This window comes from Danio rerio, chromosome 23 (assembly GCF_052040795.2).
Source record: "Danio rerio strain M-AB ecotype USA chromosome 23, GRCz13ab, whole genome shotgun sequence".
NCBI lineage: Eukaryota > Metazoa > Chordata > Actinopteri > Cypriniformes > Danionidae > Danio > Danio rerio.
The window spans coordinates 43,085,145-43,102,633 of NC_141043.1; the positions used below are offsets into that span (position 1 = coordinate 43,085,145).

The window sequence follows — 17,489 nt, forward strand, 5'->3', positions numbered from 1 at the left end:
CAGAGGACGCGTGAAACTTCCCGGATGTGTTCTTGATATCGAGGACACATCGATGCAGACTTGAGCACCAAACTCCCTCTAGGAGTCCCAGAAGTCATTGCGACTGGAGGTGGGAAGCGCTGCGTTCTATTTAGATTTATTATTAAAGTTTAGAGATGTAACTTATTTACCTCAGGAGTTTCCCTAAATGAAATGGTAAATATGAACATTCCCATGAACATGTTAATAAAGGAATGAACACTTTAGGGTGCTTTCACACCTACACTTTTGTTTCGGAACGCATCTCGTTTGCCCAGTTAGCGCAGTTCGTTTGGCATATGTGAACAGGGCAATCGCGCTCCGTTCCGCGCCAAAGTAATCGCTCCGAGATCGCTTGAATGAGGTGGTCTGGGCTCGATTGAAACAAACCCTGGATCGGTTCGATTGCAGTGAGAAAGCGATCCGATCCGAGCACGGTTATATCACAGTGTTTTATGGATATGTAATAAGCATCCGGCTATATGAAGAGAAATCAATCTGAGGCGGACCGATGGCGCGTTGCTATTTTGAGAAACTATAATAGATTTTTCATTAGACCAAAACAAACCCGGTCTAAACTCCGGCGTAGAGTTGCGCCTCGCTTACACACTGCTTAATACACACAAGAGAAAAATAGGCAAATATCTTTACATATGAAAAAAATTAAATATTAAGGATATATGTAGGATATAATAAGAATAGATATAGAATATAAATATAAAGGATTAAAATATTACAAAACATTATTTTCTAGCCTACATAAATATGAAAAATCACTGCTTTTATGTCTTCTTCATCTCGGGAGGCTTTTTCAGTTCATTCATAACAATTTGCTTTTGTATAATATTATTATTATTAGCAGTATTATTTATTATATCCATATTTATATTTGCTTTATTAAAAACAAGCTTAGATTTGCCCACCTGTCAGGTTTTAGACCATAAGGGGCACAGCATGTGTTTTAGGATATAACTCAGGTTTTTAAACACACTTCGTTATTATTATTCATTTATTTGTTTGCTTGAAATTAGAACTGAATTTAGAAATAGTTTTGAAACGAATATTTGGGCTTAACAAACGAAATTAATTATTTATAGGCTAATTAATATCTGTGTGTAAAAGGTTTCCCTATCCAAGAGCGAAAGTGATCCATTATCTCTCATTATCACGCAGTAGATGCTCTGTTTAACAGTTTTCTGTTAAAAAACTGTTAACTGTTTGCTAATGAAATGCTCAGTTTTTCCACTTAGACTTACTTTACATCCTGTAAATAGCGAATGCGCTCTTGGTGCGACGCAGCTGGCTCTTAAAGGGAAGCCATGAGCCATGGTGCATGAGCCATGGCGCAAAACGGATTTTCCCGTCCTTAAATTAGCAAAAATGCGTTCTGACACGCCCTGAAAGCGTTTGCGCCCTGCGCATGGACCGTCAAATTAGAGCCCAGAGAGTTTCAAAATGCTTTTGTAAGAGTAACTACTTTCTTCCGCCATTCATTCACATCTGCAGCTGACGTCAGAACAGCAGAAGCCATTACTAATTCACCATTGTCACTTTAGAGCTATAGTGTTTGAATGATTTTATCTCAAGTGATGACAAAACAGGTGATTTTGCTCACATTTTAAGATTATTAGGCTGAACGGCGTGAAATGGCATCAGTCTAGAGACATTTCCCAGTATTTCTCTGTTGCAATCGGGAGATCACAAAAATTAATCCTGAAAAAGCCTCAGAAATTATAAATAATTAAAATAGGCACTATCCTTATAAATAAACTGCATAGTTGTAATCTAAACAAAGACATTCTCACATAAAAAGTGTTAAAGGTACGTTATGTTGTCCAACTGCTGCAATATTTGTCAAACTGTAGTGAGTTTATTGATCTGGTCACTCTACGTGGGCGGAGTAATACACATGGGTGAAGGGGCTGTAAGCGCTGTTATTAGGGGAATATCGCACGGCTATCAGCCAATCAGATTCGAGAACCAGACAGAACTGTTGTTTGAACACAAAGAGAAATTTACTCGCATATTCTACATCACAAAACAGTCATATAATGATTCATCAAACAGACAGCAACTTAAATACAAGACGAAATCGGTCACATTTAAACTGAAAGAATTCCTATTTTATTTTACATAATGAACAAAACAAAATAACAGCTGTGACACACATGATTGCTTTCCTGAGATGAAAATACAACAATTAACAGTAATAATAAAGACTGGCAAATTTCAGAGGATTCTCATCACTGTGAAAGTCATACAAGATTATCACATCGAGACGCTTTAAAGATGCAATACCGCAGAATACATATAACATTAACAATACCAATATATCTGAGGTTGAGGTTCGTTAATGAGTCTGTTATTAATCTGTTTTCACACATACAAAATACGCTCCCAATGCAGACGCCTGCTTATTTAAAGGGGTAGTTCACCTAAAACACTCAAGTGGCTTAATGAGTTTTTTTTTTAATGTTGAACACAAAAGAAGACATTTTGAAGAATGTTGAAAACCGGTAACCATTGACTTCTATTGTAAGAAATCAAATACAACGGAAGTCAATGGTTAGCGCTTTCCAACATTCTTCAAGATTTATCAACATCAATTTAAAGGGGGAGTTCACCCAAAAATGAACATTTACTCACACTAAAGTGGCTTAATGAGTTTCTTTTTTATGTTGAATACGAAAGAAGATATTTTGAAGAATGTTGGAAACTGGTAACCATCGACTTCCATAGTAAGAAATCAAATACAATAGGAACGTTGAAATCAAATACAATGGGAAACATTCTGAAATCAAATACAATAGGAAATATTTTGAGGAACGTTGGTCACCTGTAACTATTGACTTCTATAGTAAAACATCAAATACAATGGAGGTCAACGGTTACCGGTTTCCAACATTCTTCAAAATATATCAACATCAATTTAAAGAAAGAGTTCACCCAAAAATGAACATTTACTCACACTAAAGTGGCTTAACGAGTTTCTTTTTATGTTGAACACAAAAGAGGATGTTTTGAAGAATGTTGTAAACCGGTAACCATCAACTTCCATAATAAGACATTAAATACATTGGAAATCAATGGTTTACGTTTTTTAACATTCTTCAAAATATCTCAACATCAATTTAAAGGGAGAGTTCACACAAAAATTGATATTTACTGACACTCAAGTGGCTTAATGGGTTTCCTTTTTTATGTTGAACACAAAAAAAAGATATTTTGAAGAATGTCGGAAACCGGTAACCATCGACTTGTAAGAAATCAAACACAATGGAAGTCAGTGGTTACTGGTTTCCAACATTCTTAAAAATATCAACATCAATTTAAAAGGGAGAGTTCACACAAAAATTTACGTTTACTCACAAAAGAAGACATTTTGAAGAATGTTGGAATCATGTAACCATTAACTTCCATTGTAAGAAATTAAACACAATGGAAGTCAATGGTTACCGGCTTCCAACATTCTTCAAAATATACCAACATCAATTTAAAGAAAGAGTTCACCCAAAAATTAACATTTACTCACACTAAAGTGGCTTAACGAGTTTCTTTTTTTTATGTTGAACAAAAAAAAAGATATTTTGAATAATGTTGGAAACCGGTAACCATCGACTTGTAAGAAATCAAACACAATGGAAGTCAGTGGTTACTGGTTTCCAACATTCATAAAATTATCAACATCAATTTAAAAGGGAGAGTTCACTCAAAAAAATTACGTTTACTTACACTCACTTTTTTATGCTGAACACAAAAGAAGATATTTTGAAGAATGTTGGAATCATGTAACCATTAACTTCCATTGTAAGAAATCAAACACAATGGAAGTCAATGGTTACCGGCTTCCAACATTTATCAAAACATCAAATCAATATAAAATTTTCAGCTGAACTATCCACAATCCCTCTAAACCTAGTGAATGTGAAGCTACAAATCAATTTAAGACTGAAAAAAGCTTATTTTAAAATTAAAAATACTTACATTTTTGGAAAATTCAAACATAAACAGAGAAAGAAATGATCTATAACACACATCTGCCTAACGATTCAAGAGTCTATTATTAAAAGCAAAGAGGTCATGGGTCTTTCCTGAACTAAAATATTAATAACTCTAATATTAAACATCAGAAAAAGTGCATGGTCGGACATAAGAGAGCTAAAACCACCGCCAGGACAGTTCAGAAGGAAACTAGAAAACCCAACAGAGATATTAGCGTCAGTGGACACCAGGTCAGCTGACACACAAATGCACAAACTGCCGTCTAAAGTAACATTATCCTCCATTAGGACTCCTGTTTCTCCACAGTCTCAGATGTCGTCTCCGGTGGGTTTTTCTCCTCTCTGTGCTGCTTCACAGAGCTGATGGACAGCAGACCCCGGAGCTCCTTGTTTTCAATCTGCATCAACAAAAGGACGCATTTGATTAACATTTGAAAAATCATTTAGAGTGCAAATCACACACCAAGTGCTATATAACTATTTTATTTTGTCAAAAATTGTACTTCCAGATGGGGAGAGAGGGAGAGATGGATTGATAGATTTGAAGTCAGAATTATTAGCCCCTCTGAATTATTAACCCCCCCGCTTATTTTTTCCCCAATTTCTGTTTAACGGGGAGAAGATTTTATTAACACATATAGAAACATCATAGTTTTAATAAGTTATTTCTAATAACTGATTTATTTTATCTTTGCCATGATGACAGTAAATAATATTTGACTAGATATTCTTCAAGTATTTAAGATGGCTTAAAGTGACATTTTTAGGCTTAACTAGGTTAATAAGGTTAACTAGGTAGGTTAGGGTAACTAAGCAAGTTATTGTGTAGTGGTTTGTTCTGTAGACTGTCGGAAAAAAAAATAGCTTAAAGGGGCTAATAATTTTGTCCTTAAAATGGCTTTTATAAAATTAAAAACTGCTTTTATTCTAGCCGAAATAAAACAGATAAGACTTTCCCCAGAAGAAAAAATTTTATCAGACATACTCTAAAAATTTCCTTGCTCTGTTAAACATAATTTGGGAAATATAAAAAAAAGAAAAAAAATCAAAGGGGGGCGAATAATTCTGACTTCAACTGTAGATAGATAGATGGATAGATGGATAGGTAGATAGATAGATAGATAGATAGATAGATAGATAGATAGATAGATAGATAGATAGATAGATAGATAGATAGATAGATAGATAGATAGATAGATAGATAGATAGATAGATAGATAGATAATTTATTGAGCAACTAACACTAAAACTGTTAAAAAAATATTTAAAAAAGATAACAAAAATTAATAAAATTAAAAATTAACAAATAAATGAAAACTTAAACTGTAATTTTAATGGTCACTGATAAACTGACTGACATAAAACAAGTGATATATGTACAGGGTTCTTACACCTTTTCCAACTTCATGTGCATTGCTATTCAAAATTCATGTAACAACAACTTAAATCCCTAATGTAGAATATAATATTCTTGCTGCAAATTAATGAACTGTTCCTATGTCAACTGTTTGGAAACCATAATTTGTCATCTTTCATCAATATTACTTTATTCAAAATATCTTATATTTTATATGTAGTATTTTTACAGGCATTGCAGGCTTTGTTTACTGCAGCAAGTTGACATGTCAACTGTTTTAAACTATTCCTGAGCACTGCGTTTGGCGTTTTTAGGTGCAAATATGCATTCGGGGTGAACCTAAATCTCCTAAATCTGGTGAACAAATTTCGAGCCCTGCAATTTCAAATTCAAGCACTTTTAAAAGTCACTATTAAAAAACACTATTAAAAATCAAGCATTTTCCAAGATTTCCAGCACCCGTACTAACCCTGTAAGTAGTTGGAGTGGTTTAATAACTCGCCCTCGCCCCATTCGCAATATTATTCTACAGCGACATAGTGCATAGGCCAAATCATTTTGACACCTTAGCGGTGTCAGTTTAGTGTATGCTTCAAACTATTATTATTTTTTTAAAAACATGAATAAATCTAATATGACATGATAATCTTTTTTATTTTGATAATTGTTTTTCAGTCGTTGGAGGCCAAAATCAAAAGTGAAACTTTCTTAATTGAACAGATCTACTTCCTGGTTGCTTCTAGTCTTTAGAAAGTTTTTTTTCATGGCTCTATTTGACGTCATTGATGTTTTAAAGAGTTTTACCATATTTTAATCCATTTAGCTGATTTCTGGGTCTGCTGGGAGCCCCTTTAGCGTAGCTTAGTATAGATCATTGAATCGGATTAGACCGTAAGCATCTCACTTAAAATTGACTCAAGAGTTTTGATAATTTTGCAATTTACTTGCAAATTAGTTGATTTTTTTCTGTAGTTCTATCATGGACTAAGATTAACAGAAAATAAAAAAATTAAATTTTTTAGCCTTTTATAACCAAGGACTATACTCTCATTCTGGTGTAATAATCAAAGAGCTTTGCTGCCATACTTTGGCTGCAGCAGACACAATGACATTATGCAGCACCTGAAAATAGTCCCCATCTAGGTAACTTCCAACATGATCACCTACCTAATTTTCTTCCTTTAAAACACTGCATTTCCATTGGTCAAAGTTGCTGGAGTAGTGTGGATGCTACGTGTAATCATAACAAAACTTATGCGTTATAAGACTTTTATTACAAAACACATTCTAGTGAAATGCCTAGTTCAGACTGCGTGATTTTAGCCTCGATTTTGGCTCGCCGACAGGTTTTGAGAAATCACCGACAAATGCCTGAAATCACAGGCAAATCGCTGCTCGTGCACGTGAGTGACAATGACACAGTATGAACTATCAAAGATGCGATCTGAGAGAATCGCCGATGAGTCGCCGATGCCTGCGAGATATTTCGCGTGCTAAATATCTGGAGCTGTCGGCGATTCAAATCATGCCGTGTGAATTGAGTTTTCACTGAAAATAACATCAGAGATCACCTACAGCCAATGAGAGAGCAGCTTTCACTTGTGTGTGCGTGTGTATACCTGCTGCAGGCCAGCGGGAGGCTGGGGGAGAAGTTAAAAGCGCTCTTTTTCGGTTTATTTGGACCCACGAAATGGAGGCAATAGTGGAGGTTTGACAGGACTCAGGAGCAACCGTGTCTGTTTGACGTTTCATACAGAAAGAAATTAGTTTATTATCAACGTTGAGGAGAAATGGCTAATTCCCTTTAAACCCAGGTGAGCAAACATGTACATTTTCTACCCCATTAAAGGCTTCTTTCTCATTATGTAGTTAATAACAAAAGATATACTACTGTGAGACGTAGTTTGGACGAAGTTGTCGGCGATTCTTCCTATAGTAAAGTCATGCAATGTGAAAACCTCTGTCGCCGATCCATCTTGCAGTTCAAACAAAGCAGCGACGAAACGCTAGCCCAGATAGTCATGCAGTGTGAAAACATCTGTGACACGACTACTTTGAAAATCATGCAATCCTGATTGGTCAACCAATTACAGACAACTGAGCCATCTGGTCAATCCGAGTAGAGAAAGTTCTCAGTAAGGCGAGGATCTTTGAACCAATGAAAAGAGTCGATGCTGCAATGGATACTATAAGAAAATGTTTGACCCTGGCCTGAATGGATGTAAATCCACTGTAGGAGAGCTGGAAAACTAAATTAGAAACCTTTAAAATAGCAAAACAGAGCTGTTACCTCAAGCTGTGCCAGTCTCTCTTTCACAGAACAATAGTGCTGGTCATCCATCTGTACGGCTTGACGCATTACTTGACCCATTTCACAGATCCGTCCCAACTGGCTTTGAACCTCCTGGAAAAAAAACAGACTTATTTTAGGTTCATTTTGCTTGATTTACATATGAACACAAAGACAATTTGAAGTAAAACAGTTTATAAAACACAACCGGTGAGTTTCCAACTTCTTTCATTTCTCCATAGAGCAACTGTTTTCGAGAAATAAACCTTTAAAATCAGACTTGTTATTGGTTGTTAATTGATGGAACGTTTTTCTTGAAACCATCTCTTTGTTTGATTTCAGTTTATACCTAGATTTAGCCAAATGTGAATTCGGCAAGGCCACAGTTGTGTACTTAGGAAAAAAGGTAGGTCAGGGACATGTGTGTCCAGTTGATGCAAAACATTTAGTGTCCCCACTAACTGATCTCCTGAGCACCGAAAGAGTTTTTGTGTGGTCTGCTTCGTGTGATCAGGCTTTTCAGGCAGCAAAAGATTTGCTGTGTAACGCTCCTATTCTTTCAGCACCGGACTTGGAGCGTCCCTTTAATTTGGAAGTGGATGCTTCTGCTACTGGGTCTGGAGCTGTTCTGGTTCAGGAAAGTGCTATTTCTCCAAAAAGTTGCATGTCAACGCAGATATAGTACGATTGAAAAGGAGGCTTTAGCACTGCTTTTAGCATTGCAACATTTTGAGGTTTACCTGGGTGGAAGTTCGTTCACAATTTGTGTGTATTCGTGTGCACCCATCATAATCCTCTTGTTTTTTTGTTTTTTTTGGATAGGATGCACAATTCAAACCAGCGATTAATGAGATGGTCTTTGGATGTCCAGGAATTTAATTTGGATATACGGCACAAGAAAGGTTTGCAAAATGTGGTTGCAGATGCGCTGTCCAGAGTTTATGGTGCTGAAGTTGAGGTTTGAGTTAGGTGGGTAGATACAAACTGCTTGTTTGCATCTTTTTGATGGGAAGGAGTTACGAGTAGTTGTTGTGGTGGTGTAGTGTGTGTGTGTGTGTGTGTGTGTGTGTGTGTGTGTGTGTGTGTGTGTGTGAGGTGTTTTTCTCTCTCTCTCTCTCTCTCATTTGGAAGTATTGGCAGGTGAAGCGGATTACGTCGGATCATGGTTGGTGGCGGATGTATTTACAACCTCAGAGAGCATTGATTCAGCAGCTCCCCGCTCTCTCTCTCTCTCTCTCTCTCTCTATTCCCCGCTTGTTATTCTCTGTGTAGATATTATTGCTTGAGTGATAAATATGAGTGTTTGTTGCTGATGTCTCTTATATGGCGTTTTTGTGAGATGGCGATGTGAAGTTGTACATTATAACTGGAGAAACCCGGGTTTTCTGTCTCCCTGTCTGGCTTGGAGCATGGTTGGGAGGTTTGATGGCTTCTATTTCTCCTGTGTTGTAAGTAGGGAGTTAAATTTTCTGTATTTTATTTTCTTATCTATTTTCAGGGAAGTTTTCTCTAATTTAGTTAGTTTGGTTTATTGTCATTTATTTTGGCTGAACCCCACCTGATGTTATTTTTGTTTCTTATTTTCTGTAAACAAATAATATTTTCTTGTTAATTCTCAGTGGTTGTGTTTTTGGTTTATTTTTTGGTGGGGAGAGAGCACCAGGGAATATATTTTTAATCCCTGTTATCTTGCTATGTTTTGCTTAAACCTCTTTTTGATTAAGGATTTTTAATTTAATTTGTAACAATATGCTCCAAATAAAATTCTACCAATCAGAGAGTTGCAAACAAGCAAAAGGTGTCCAAACAGCTGTTTAGCTCCTCCCATTTTATGAAGCATTAAGAATCATGCAATTAAGTTGATCTTCCGTCACTCTTAGAATATATAAATAACTAACTATATGTGCATAACTTATATGCATAGTTTGTAACAGACATTATATAAGAAGCCAACAAAACTTTTAAAAAGAGCGAAGTCTCCAAACATTTAAAAACACTAACAGACTGGCACCTTGGCATGATTCTGGTGAAGACTGAGCACAGGTTTGGTGTCCAGCTCTTTCTTCTCCATCATCATCTGCAGCATCTGCTTGCGGTATCGGCCCATGATCAGCTCCAAGGCGTACTGGTGCTCCTCCAGAGAGAGCCAGAGCTCTGTGAACAGCACAAACACACTTCAGTCAGCCATTCACCTTACAAAAGCAGAGACGCTGTGAAGAAGTCTTGCCTCTGTTCTCCTGCTGGAGCTCTTTGATTTGGGTGTTCTCCTGGCTCAGCAGGACGTGAGGCTTGTATCTGGACAGCTCTTGATACTCGGTGTTCTCCTCCATGTACTAAACACAGGAAAACACAGGAACTTCATATTGGGTCGTTGTTCTTTTATTTAATGTGTTGTAGCATATGTTTTCATCTAACGGCAAGTCGGCATCTCGGGCTATTTTCAGGACAAAAACAATTCAGAAAAACTATATCAAATATGATAAAATAAGTTATATTTCTACAAAGATAAAAAGTGGGACAGTCCAATAAGATATGTTTTACAGACAGAGCAATCTTGCAAAACATGCATATCTTCATTTTGTGGTGGTGTCATGCAAATCACTGACAACAATTCTGGGGTGTGTTTCTGAAAACCATCGTTAGCCAATTAAGCTCTCAAGTTCTGTCATTACAAACATAGTTCGTTGATTTGGCGTTTCCCAAATCCATCACTCCAACGAACATTCGTAACCTGCGTTGCAAACTTGTACACTTGAAGCTGCACCTTTAAAGCTGTAGTTAGAAGCACAGTTCCTGGCTGTGTTCTATTCCCATTTATCCCCCTATGCCCTATTCATTTAGAACATTCCAACATTTAAAATTGGAACGATTTAAAAATAAAAAAAAACATTAAAGGTGCAGTAGGTGATCTTCCACAATGCTAACAGCTTAGCATAAATCCCTGAATCACAGTCCCTCCTCTGCCGTCTGTGTTAAATGCGACTAGTGCTTGTCTGCTGGCGTGCAAGCCAAACTGACATGCTATTTAAGACCGAATATTTAAAGATGCATGGCAAACAATATAGGACGAGACTAGGCGGAAATGCGCTATTAACTTGTGTTTTGTTGTTGAACTAATTAAAATCTACATTATCGGTGAAGGGCGAGGCAGTGGCGCAGTGGGTAGCACGTTCGCCTCACAGCAAGAAGGGTCGCTGGTTCGAACCTCGGCTCAGTTGGCGGTTCTGTGTGGAGTTTGCATGTTCTCCCTGCCTTCGCGTGGGTTTCCTCCGGGTGCTCCGGTTTCCCCCACAGTCCAAAGACATGTGGTACAGGTGAATTGGGTTGGTTAATTGTCCGTAGTGTATGAGAGTGTGTGTGGATGTTTCCCAGAGATGGGTTGCGGCTGGAAGGGTATCCACTGTGTAAAAACTTGCTGGATAAGTTGGTGATTCATTCCGCTGTGGCGACCCCAGATTAATAAAGGGACTAAGCCAACAAGAAAATGAATGAATGAATGAAAAAATTCGCTCTCCATTAAATAAAAATTGGGGAACAAAATAAACAGGGGGACTAATAATAATTTAGGGGGTCTAATAATTCTGACTTCAACTGTGTGTGTGTGTATCTATATCTATCTCTCTCTAAATATATTTTTTATTTATTTATTTTTTTCCTAATCGAGAAAATAAATCAGGATCGGGTTAATTCACAACAAATAAATCAAATTTATCAAAATTATCGACAGTTGCAAACATTTTAATCAGCTGAAATTTCAGTTCCACATCAAAACTATGCAAAGCATTTATTCTAGACTTATTCAACTCAATTCAAGTCCAAATTTAAACTCTCAAGAATTTATCAAGTTTTTATTTCCACTAATTTAACTTTTCATGACATTCGAGACTGTTTTAATGTTTGTCAACAGTACATGTTTATAATATAATCTTATCAGTCATAACGCATTTAGAATGAGATGTCAGAGCAATTTATAACATTGCATTGGATTTCAAAAATTTTGTTTAGCTATTTTTATTATTATTATTATTATTATTCTTTAAATCACATTTCTAAAAAATTTTGAAATATTATTTGAAAAAGAAAATATTTTCTTGTGTTTTGAGAAGCACAAACTCAGTTTTGAAATTAACAAGATGTCTAATTTTGCTTCTTAGGTAAACAGATCTTGATGTTTAGATATTTCTACTAAAAGAAAGTAGCAGCGTAATTACAACAAGTTAGATCCTTGCCACAGATAATTTTTGCAGGTAGGGGTTAAAGTCCCTGGCATCTGGCTGAGATCAATACCTTTTACGTAATTAGAGCTGTAAAGCTTAACTTTTCGATTCCAGGTGAAAAATCAAATCTGTTGGAGACATCCAATCGATTAATAGGTACCAAAAAGGGTCCACGGGGAGAGGGGAGAGGATCACCAGAATGGTGAGTCCCAGAGTAAAATAAGTCCCAGAGTAAAATGAGAAAATATGATACACCAGTATTTTGGAATATGGAAAAACTTTACGCTGTTTTCATCTGTTTTTATATTATTTGTTTTTTATTTCATTCATACTTGTCTCTTTTATTCCTGTTTATGTAAAGCACTTTGAATTGCCACTGTGTATGAAATGTGCTACATAAATAAACTTGCCTCGCCTTCAAAAACACTAAGATATGAAGGAAAAATTACTCTGTCCAACTCTTCTTCACTAAAAGCTTCATTCTGTGCAACAGCAAACAGGTCATTTTGTGCAATCTACATGCAGCAACACATGCACACAACTAGAATTCATCCGGCACATGCACCTAGGTGTCATATACAGTTGAAGTCAAAAACTATCCATTTCCCACCGTTGCTTAACAATGTTAGTATGCTAAACATCATTTGGAAAATATTTAGAAAAAGAAATTAAAATTCACTGGAGGGCTGTTAATTGAACTGTATATGAGCTGTGTATGCGGTCAGTAATAGATATCTTATCATGCCTTGTCAGGGAGAGTGTTTCCGACCTCCTTCATGCTGTGGATCTTCTGTCCGAGGACGCTGGACTGCTCGATGAGGCTCTCAGCCGCGGTGTCGTGCTCTTTGAGCCGCTCCAGAAGCGTCCGCGCATCGCCCAGAACCTTCTCCAGCGAACATGACATTCTCACCGGGTTCAGTAAGTCCAGAACCAGAGCTTCACCTCCACAAACACACACACACACACTCACTCACTCACTCGGTGAAAACACACTCAAACTGCAGTCCTCAACGAGTCTGTCTGGGGCATAACAGTACAGTTAGACAGATTTATAAAATGTATTACTCCCCCCACATGACAAGCAGAGGAATAAACTCACTACAGTTTGACAAATATTGCTGCTGTTGGACAGCATAATGTACTTTTGAGGCTTTTGAGTATGTAGTTGTTTAGATTGCAGCTATGCAGTTTATTTATAAGGATAGTTTAAAATGTTAAAATATTTATAATTTCTGTGATTCTGCGTATCAGCGGCCATTAGCCTATCTTTCTGAGACAGGCAGTTGAAGTTCCACCACAACAGACCGCATAATTAGTCCTTAGAGTGAGAAAAACTCATCGTAAATTTCAAACTACAGCTGAACAATTCATTCTAGAACAGGTAAATGACAACCTAAGTTGATCTCTCTCTTTTGTATATTGTAGTGCTGCATTTATACCATAGTAATCTGGTAGTGTTTGCTTTGCTTTGGCTTTTTTTAGGGTTTAATTATTGTGATATCCACTGGGAAATCTCTGTAGACTGATGGCATTTCATGCTGTTCAGCCTTACGCCCGATTCACACAGGGCTTCAGTGTCAACGCTTGACAGAGGGGATGTCTGAAGCTGGGACTGACACGATCGTCATAGCAGCATTAGCTAAAATAATTAGTCAGCAATCGGCTACTGTCTGAGCTGGTGTATTTGCATACAGCGATCTGATTGGCTGACGCTTCCGTTAGCGTTTGAAAAGTTGAGAAAATCGCAACTTCTGCAGCGAGCAATGCCACTGAATGGCACCAAAGGACCCACAATTCAGTTCGCCAACACTTGACGTCACCCATTCAAAGTGAATAGGAAGCATTGACGCTGACGCCCCATGTAAATGTTGATATTGTAAAAAAATTTATTTTTTAGTCCTTTACCTCTGTGGTGAGTTGTTCTGGAAAATATAAAGAGATGTTTCAATATAATGTTAACATAAACTTTCACTGTGAATTTATATTTTGAGTTTTTACAGCAAATGTCACATCCATAACGCTGGAATTGCTCTATTGCGATATCTGGCTTATTGCTATATCAGGTTTGTAGTGCGATATGAATATAATTTCACAAGATCTCGTATAACTGTATTTAGAATTAATTCATAGTTTTACATTGAGATTATTTTGTCGAGCAGTATCTCCATAAAGTACAAACACAATTGTACAAAAGTACAATTGAACAGATACATTACATTGATCATTTTTTGTGAAATCTAACAGTATTGAGGTACAGAAATACCATAATAATATATAAAATAACACTGTATAGTGTAGAGTCTTCATTGTATAAATAATTAAATACAAGTAATTTTGGTTTATATGCCTTTTATAACCTCTTCGTTTCAGTTTGCTTAAATCATACACAGTGACAGGTCTTTAAAACACATACAAATGAAAACCTTTAACACTATTTTAGGGTTACACAAACCACGTTTTGAACTGTAATGCTGATCAATTATAAACCTAACTTGAAATTGCATGTCCTGCAATGAGACTATTGCAGATCGACACATTATTATGCTGAAATGATATATTGTACAGCTTTAACTAAAAGACTTCGTAAAAACAATTTAGGGTAAAGTTGGTTTCATATTCGCACATTGGGACTTTCTCCGTAATAATTAGATTAGATTAAACTTTATTGTCATTACACATGTACAAGTACAATGCAACGAAATGCAGTTTAGGTCTAACCAGCAGTGCAATAGCAGCAAGTGCAGGATACAGGAATAAGTTATAAAGTGCAGTTATAGAAAAACTATGGTGATATTTACAGATGGATGTGCTATGAACATTATATACAGGTTGTATTAACAGAGATTTACACTGAATATATGTATAGGTTGCTAATAATAATCAGAAGTGTGCAGATAGTTAAACATAATTACAAATGTATATGTACAGTGGGTGTGTACATAATTACAAATGTCCATGTGCAGTGGGTATGTACAGTTCAAATAAGTAAATCAGTGCAATGAATATGTGCAAAATTTTAAATGTGCAAATGTTAAACAGTGCAGTGACTGTGAGGAGATTGTGAGGAATATAATTTCAGTAAAGCATTGTTTGTTGAATATAGGCAAATCATGTTAGCAGGTAATGACTATCACAATAACATTGTTCAGTCAATTAAATAATGCTGATGTTGTTTTCAAGTCACACTGACGTGCGATTTCAGACTGAATATTCAAAGTAACGAGGTAAACAACACAGAGCATGTCACTGTTCAAAAATGAACAAATGTGCGAATATTAAAACCACTTGTACCTCAGTGTAAAATCTTTTTAAATGCATAAAAAAGCCCTGATTGGGGTCAAAATAAAAGTATTAATTCATATCAAATTAACACGTTAAAATATCACAAATTAAAACACTGTTACATAGAATCGACGTTGATTCCAGACAATTCTCTATGTTTTGCATGCATTTTGCAAAAGTATATACTAACAGTCATTGTATAAAAATAATAACAATAATAAAATATGAATTTAAAATAATGAAAAGTCCTGTTTGAGATGAAATCATAAAGCAAACACGACATTCTCACCGGCTTCACGTCCAAAAACACACACATTCAGCGAAAACACACTCCAACCGCAGTCCTCAACGAGAATGGGTCTTAATAATACAGTAAGACAAATGTTAGGATATGTTACATATTCAGTAGGACAAAACTGAAATCTATTCCGATAATGGATTGAGGAAAGCTGTCAACTAACTAGAAGAACTTCCTGTACTGACAAACGTCAAACAGAAGCTTAGAAGAAGCGTGTTTTCAAAATAAAAGTCCTGCTATAGGATACACATTAAAAGCATTCTTTATATCAATTGTATAATATTTATATCATCAATTAATATCAATTAAAAATATCGACGTTGATAACATGAACAACTAACAACTAACTAACTCAGTTCAAAAAATATCCTACAGTCATTATAAAAAATATAAATCATAAAATGTGAATTATAAATGGTTTTTAATCGTTTTTAAAACTATTTTAACATTAATAAATACAATTAAAATAGATTTTTTTTTAAAAACTGCTCTGGATAATTATCTAATAATTCGCTTACATGTCTCTCTCTACAGTAATATTTATGAGATAAATGAATTTCAGCAGCTAAACAAACGACAATAATATTTTCAAATGATAACCATAGAATAAATAAACAAAAGTTCTGTTTTTGTAAAAGAAATCAGGAACGATTGTCAAATTATTTTGAAATCATACTATTTAAGTCATTACATTAAAACATTTTAATTAAATGAATGACCTAATTTATAAAAGCTCAGCATCTAACAATTTATTTATTTTCCTTTGGCTTGTGTTATAAATGGGATTGTTTATGTTTTTAGAATCAGAATCAGAAAGAGCTTTAATGCCAGGTCTGTTCACACACTCTACAAGGAATTTGTTTTGGTGACAGAGCTTCTACAGTGCAACAGAATTACAGAGACAGGACAGATAATAACAGATGATAAATATATTTTAAAAAATAGAAGTAAGTAGTTGGCGGTTCATTCCGCTGTGGTGACCCCAGGTTAACAAAGGGATTAAGCCAAAAAGAAAATGAATGAATGAATGAAGAAGTAAGTAGTGAATGCAAATATACAATTTGACAAGTGTATGTACAGCTATATTACCATATACAACATTATATGTGGAGCTGTTATGTGCAAATTGGTATGTGAAGTGTGTTGTTTAATAAGTATATATGTGTATAAAAAGTGTATAGCAAGTAGTGATGTTTGTTCCACAATTACTATCATCAAGTGTTCATGAGATGGATTGCCTGAGGGAAGATACTGTTTCTGTGTCGAGCTGTTCTGGTGCACAGTGCTCTGTAGCGTCAACCAGATGGTAAAAGTTCAATTAGGCAGTGTGCTGGGTGTGGGGGGTCCAGAGTGATTTTGGCAGTCCTTCTGTTTGCTCTGGATATGTACAGTTCTTGAAGAGTAGGGAGGGTTGTACCGATGATTCACACAGCAGTCCGAACTATTTGGCATAGTCTTCAGAGGTCGGATTGGGTAGCTGAGCTAAACCAGACAGTTATCGATGTGCAGATGACTGGTTCAAGACTATAATAAGTTTAGTGTAAAAAGTTAAAAATGATACTGCATTGTTAATTAAAACGTTTTAAAGCAACGTTTTGTGTTTATTTTTAAATCTTAGGAAATAAATTAGGAAATTACCTATGGTAAATATAATTTAATACAATTTGGTATATTAAACTTTGGCCCACAGCCCTCAATCAAGTTTGGTTTTCGGCCCTTTATACAAAAAAGTTTGTCCAGCCCTGATCTAAACAACCGACACTAATATTTACAGAAGATGATCACTCAATAAATAAACAAAAGTTCTGTTTTCGTAAAAGAAAAAGGAAAAAAATGTCCAAGTATTTTGAAATCTATTTAAATCATTACATTAAGACTTTACAATAAAATCAATGACTTCAATTCTAAAAAATCAGCATCTAACAATTTACACACTATTACCACATAGTGAACTAAATAATTAGCTAAATAATTATTGCAAATGCATGAAAAAATAAAAATGCTCAGTCTGGATTAAAAAAAGCTC

General features: G+C 35.7%; 1 protein-coding gene across 10 annotated transcripts; it reads right to left on the reverse strand.

Annotated features, from left to right (window-relative positions):
* Nucleotides 1-2,119: 2,119 nt before the first annotated feature.
* On the reverse strand, nucleotides 2,120-15,645 carry sike1 (suppressor of IKBKE 1). Of its 10 annotated transcripts, none has more exons than XR_015524013.1 (7): nucleotides 15,455-15,645; nucleotides 12,653-12,899; nucleotides 9,894-9,999; nucleotides 9,678-9,820; nucleotides 7,667-7,780; nucleotides 2,855-4,417; nucleotides 2,120-2,734 (listed from the first exon to the last, which is right to left on the reverse strand). XR_015524013.1 is itself a non-coding variant. In XM_087307821.1 (6 exons), the coding sequence occupies exons 2-6, from the start codon at nucleotides 12,785-12,787 to the stop codon at nucleotides 4,304-4,306; spliced, it is 612 nt and encodes a 203-aa protein (XP_087163947.1). In that variant the 5' UTR covers nucleotides 12,788-12,899; nucleotides 15,455-15,645; the 3' UTR covers nucleotides 2,120-4,303. The 10 variants fall into 10 exon arrangements, 6 of the variants coding, with proteins under 6 accessions (XP_087163947.1, XP_087163944.1, XP_087163948.1 ...); XR_015524011.1 differs by having other exon boundaries at nucleotides 12,629-12,899; XR_015524014.1 differs by having other exon boundaries at nucleotides 12,653-12,903.
* Nucleotides 15,646-17,489: the final 1,844 nt, after the last annotated feature.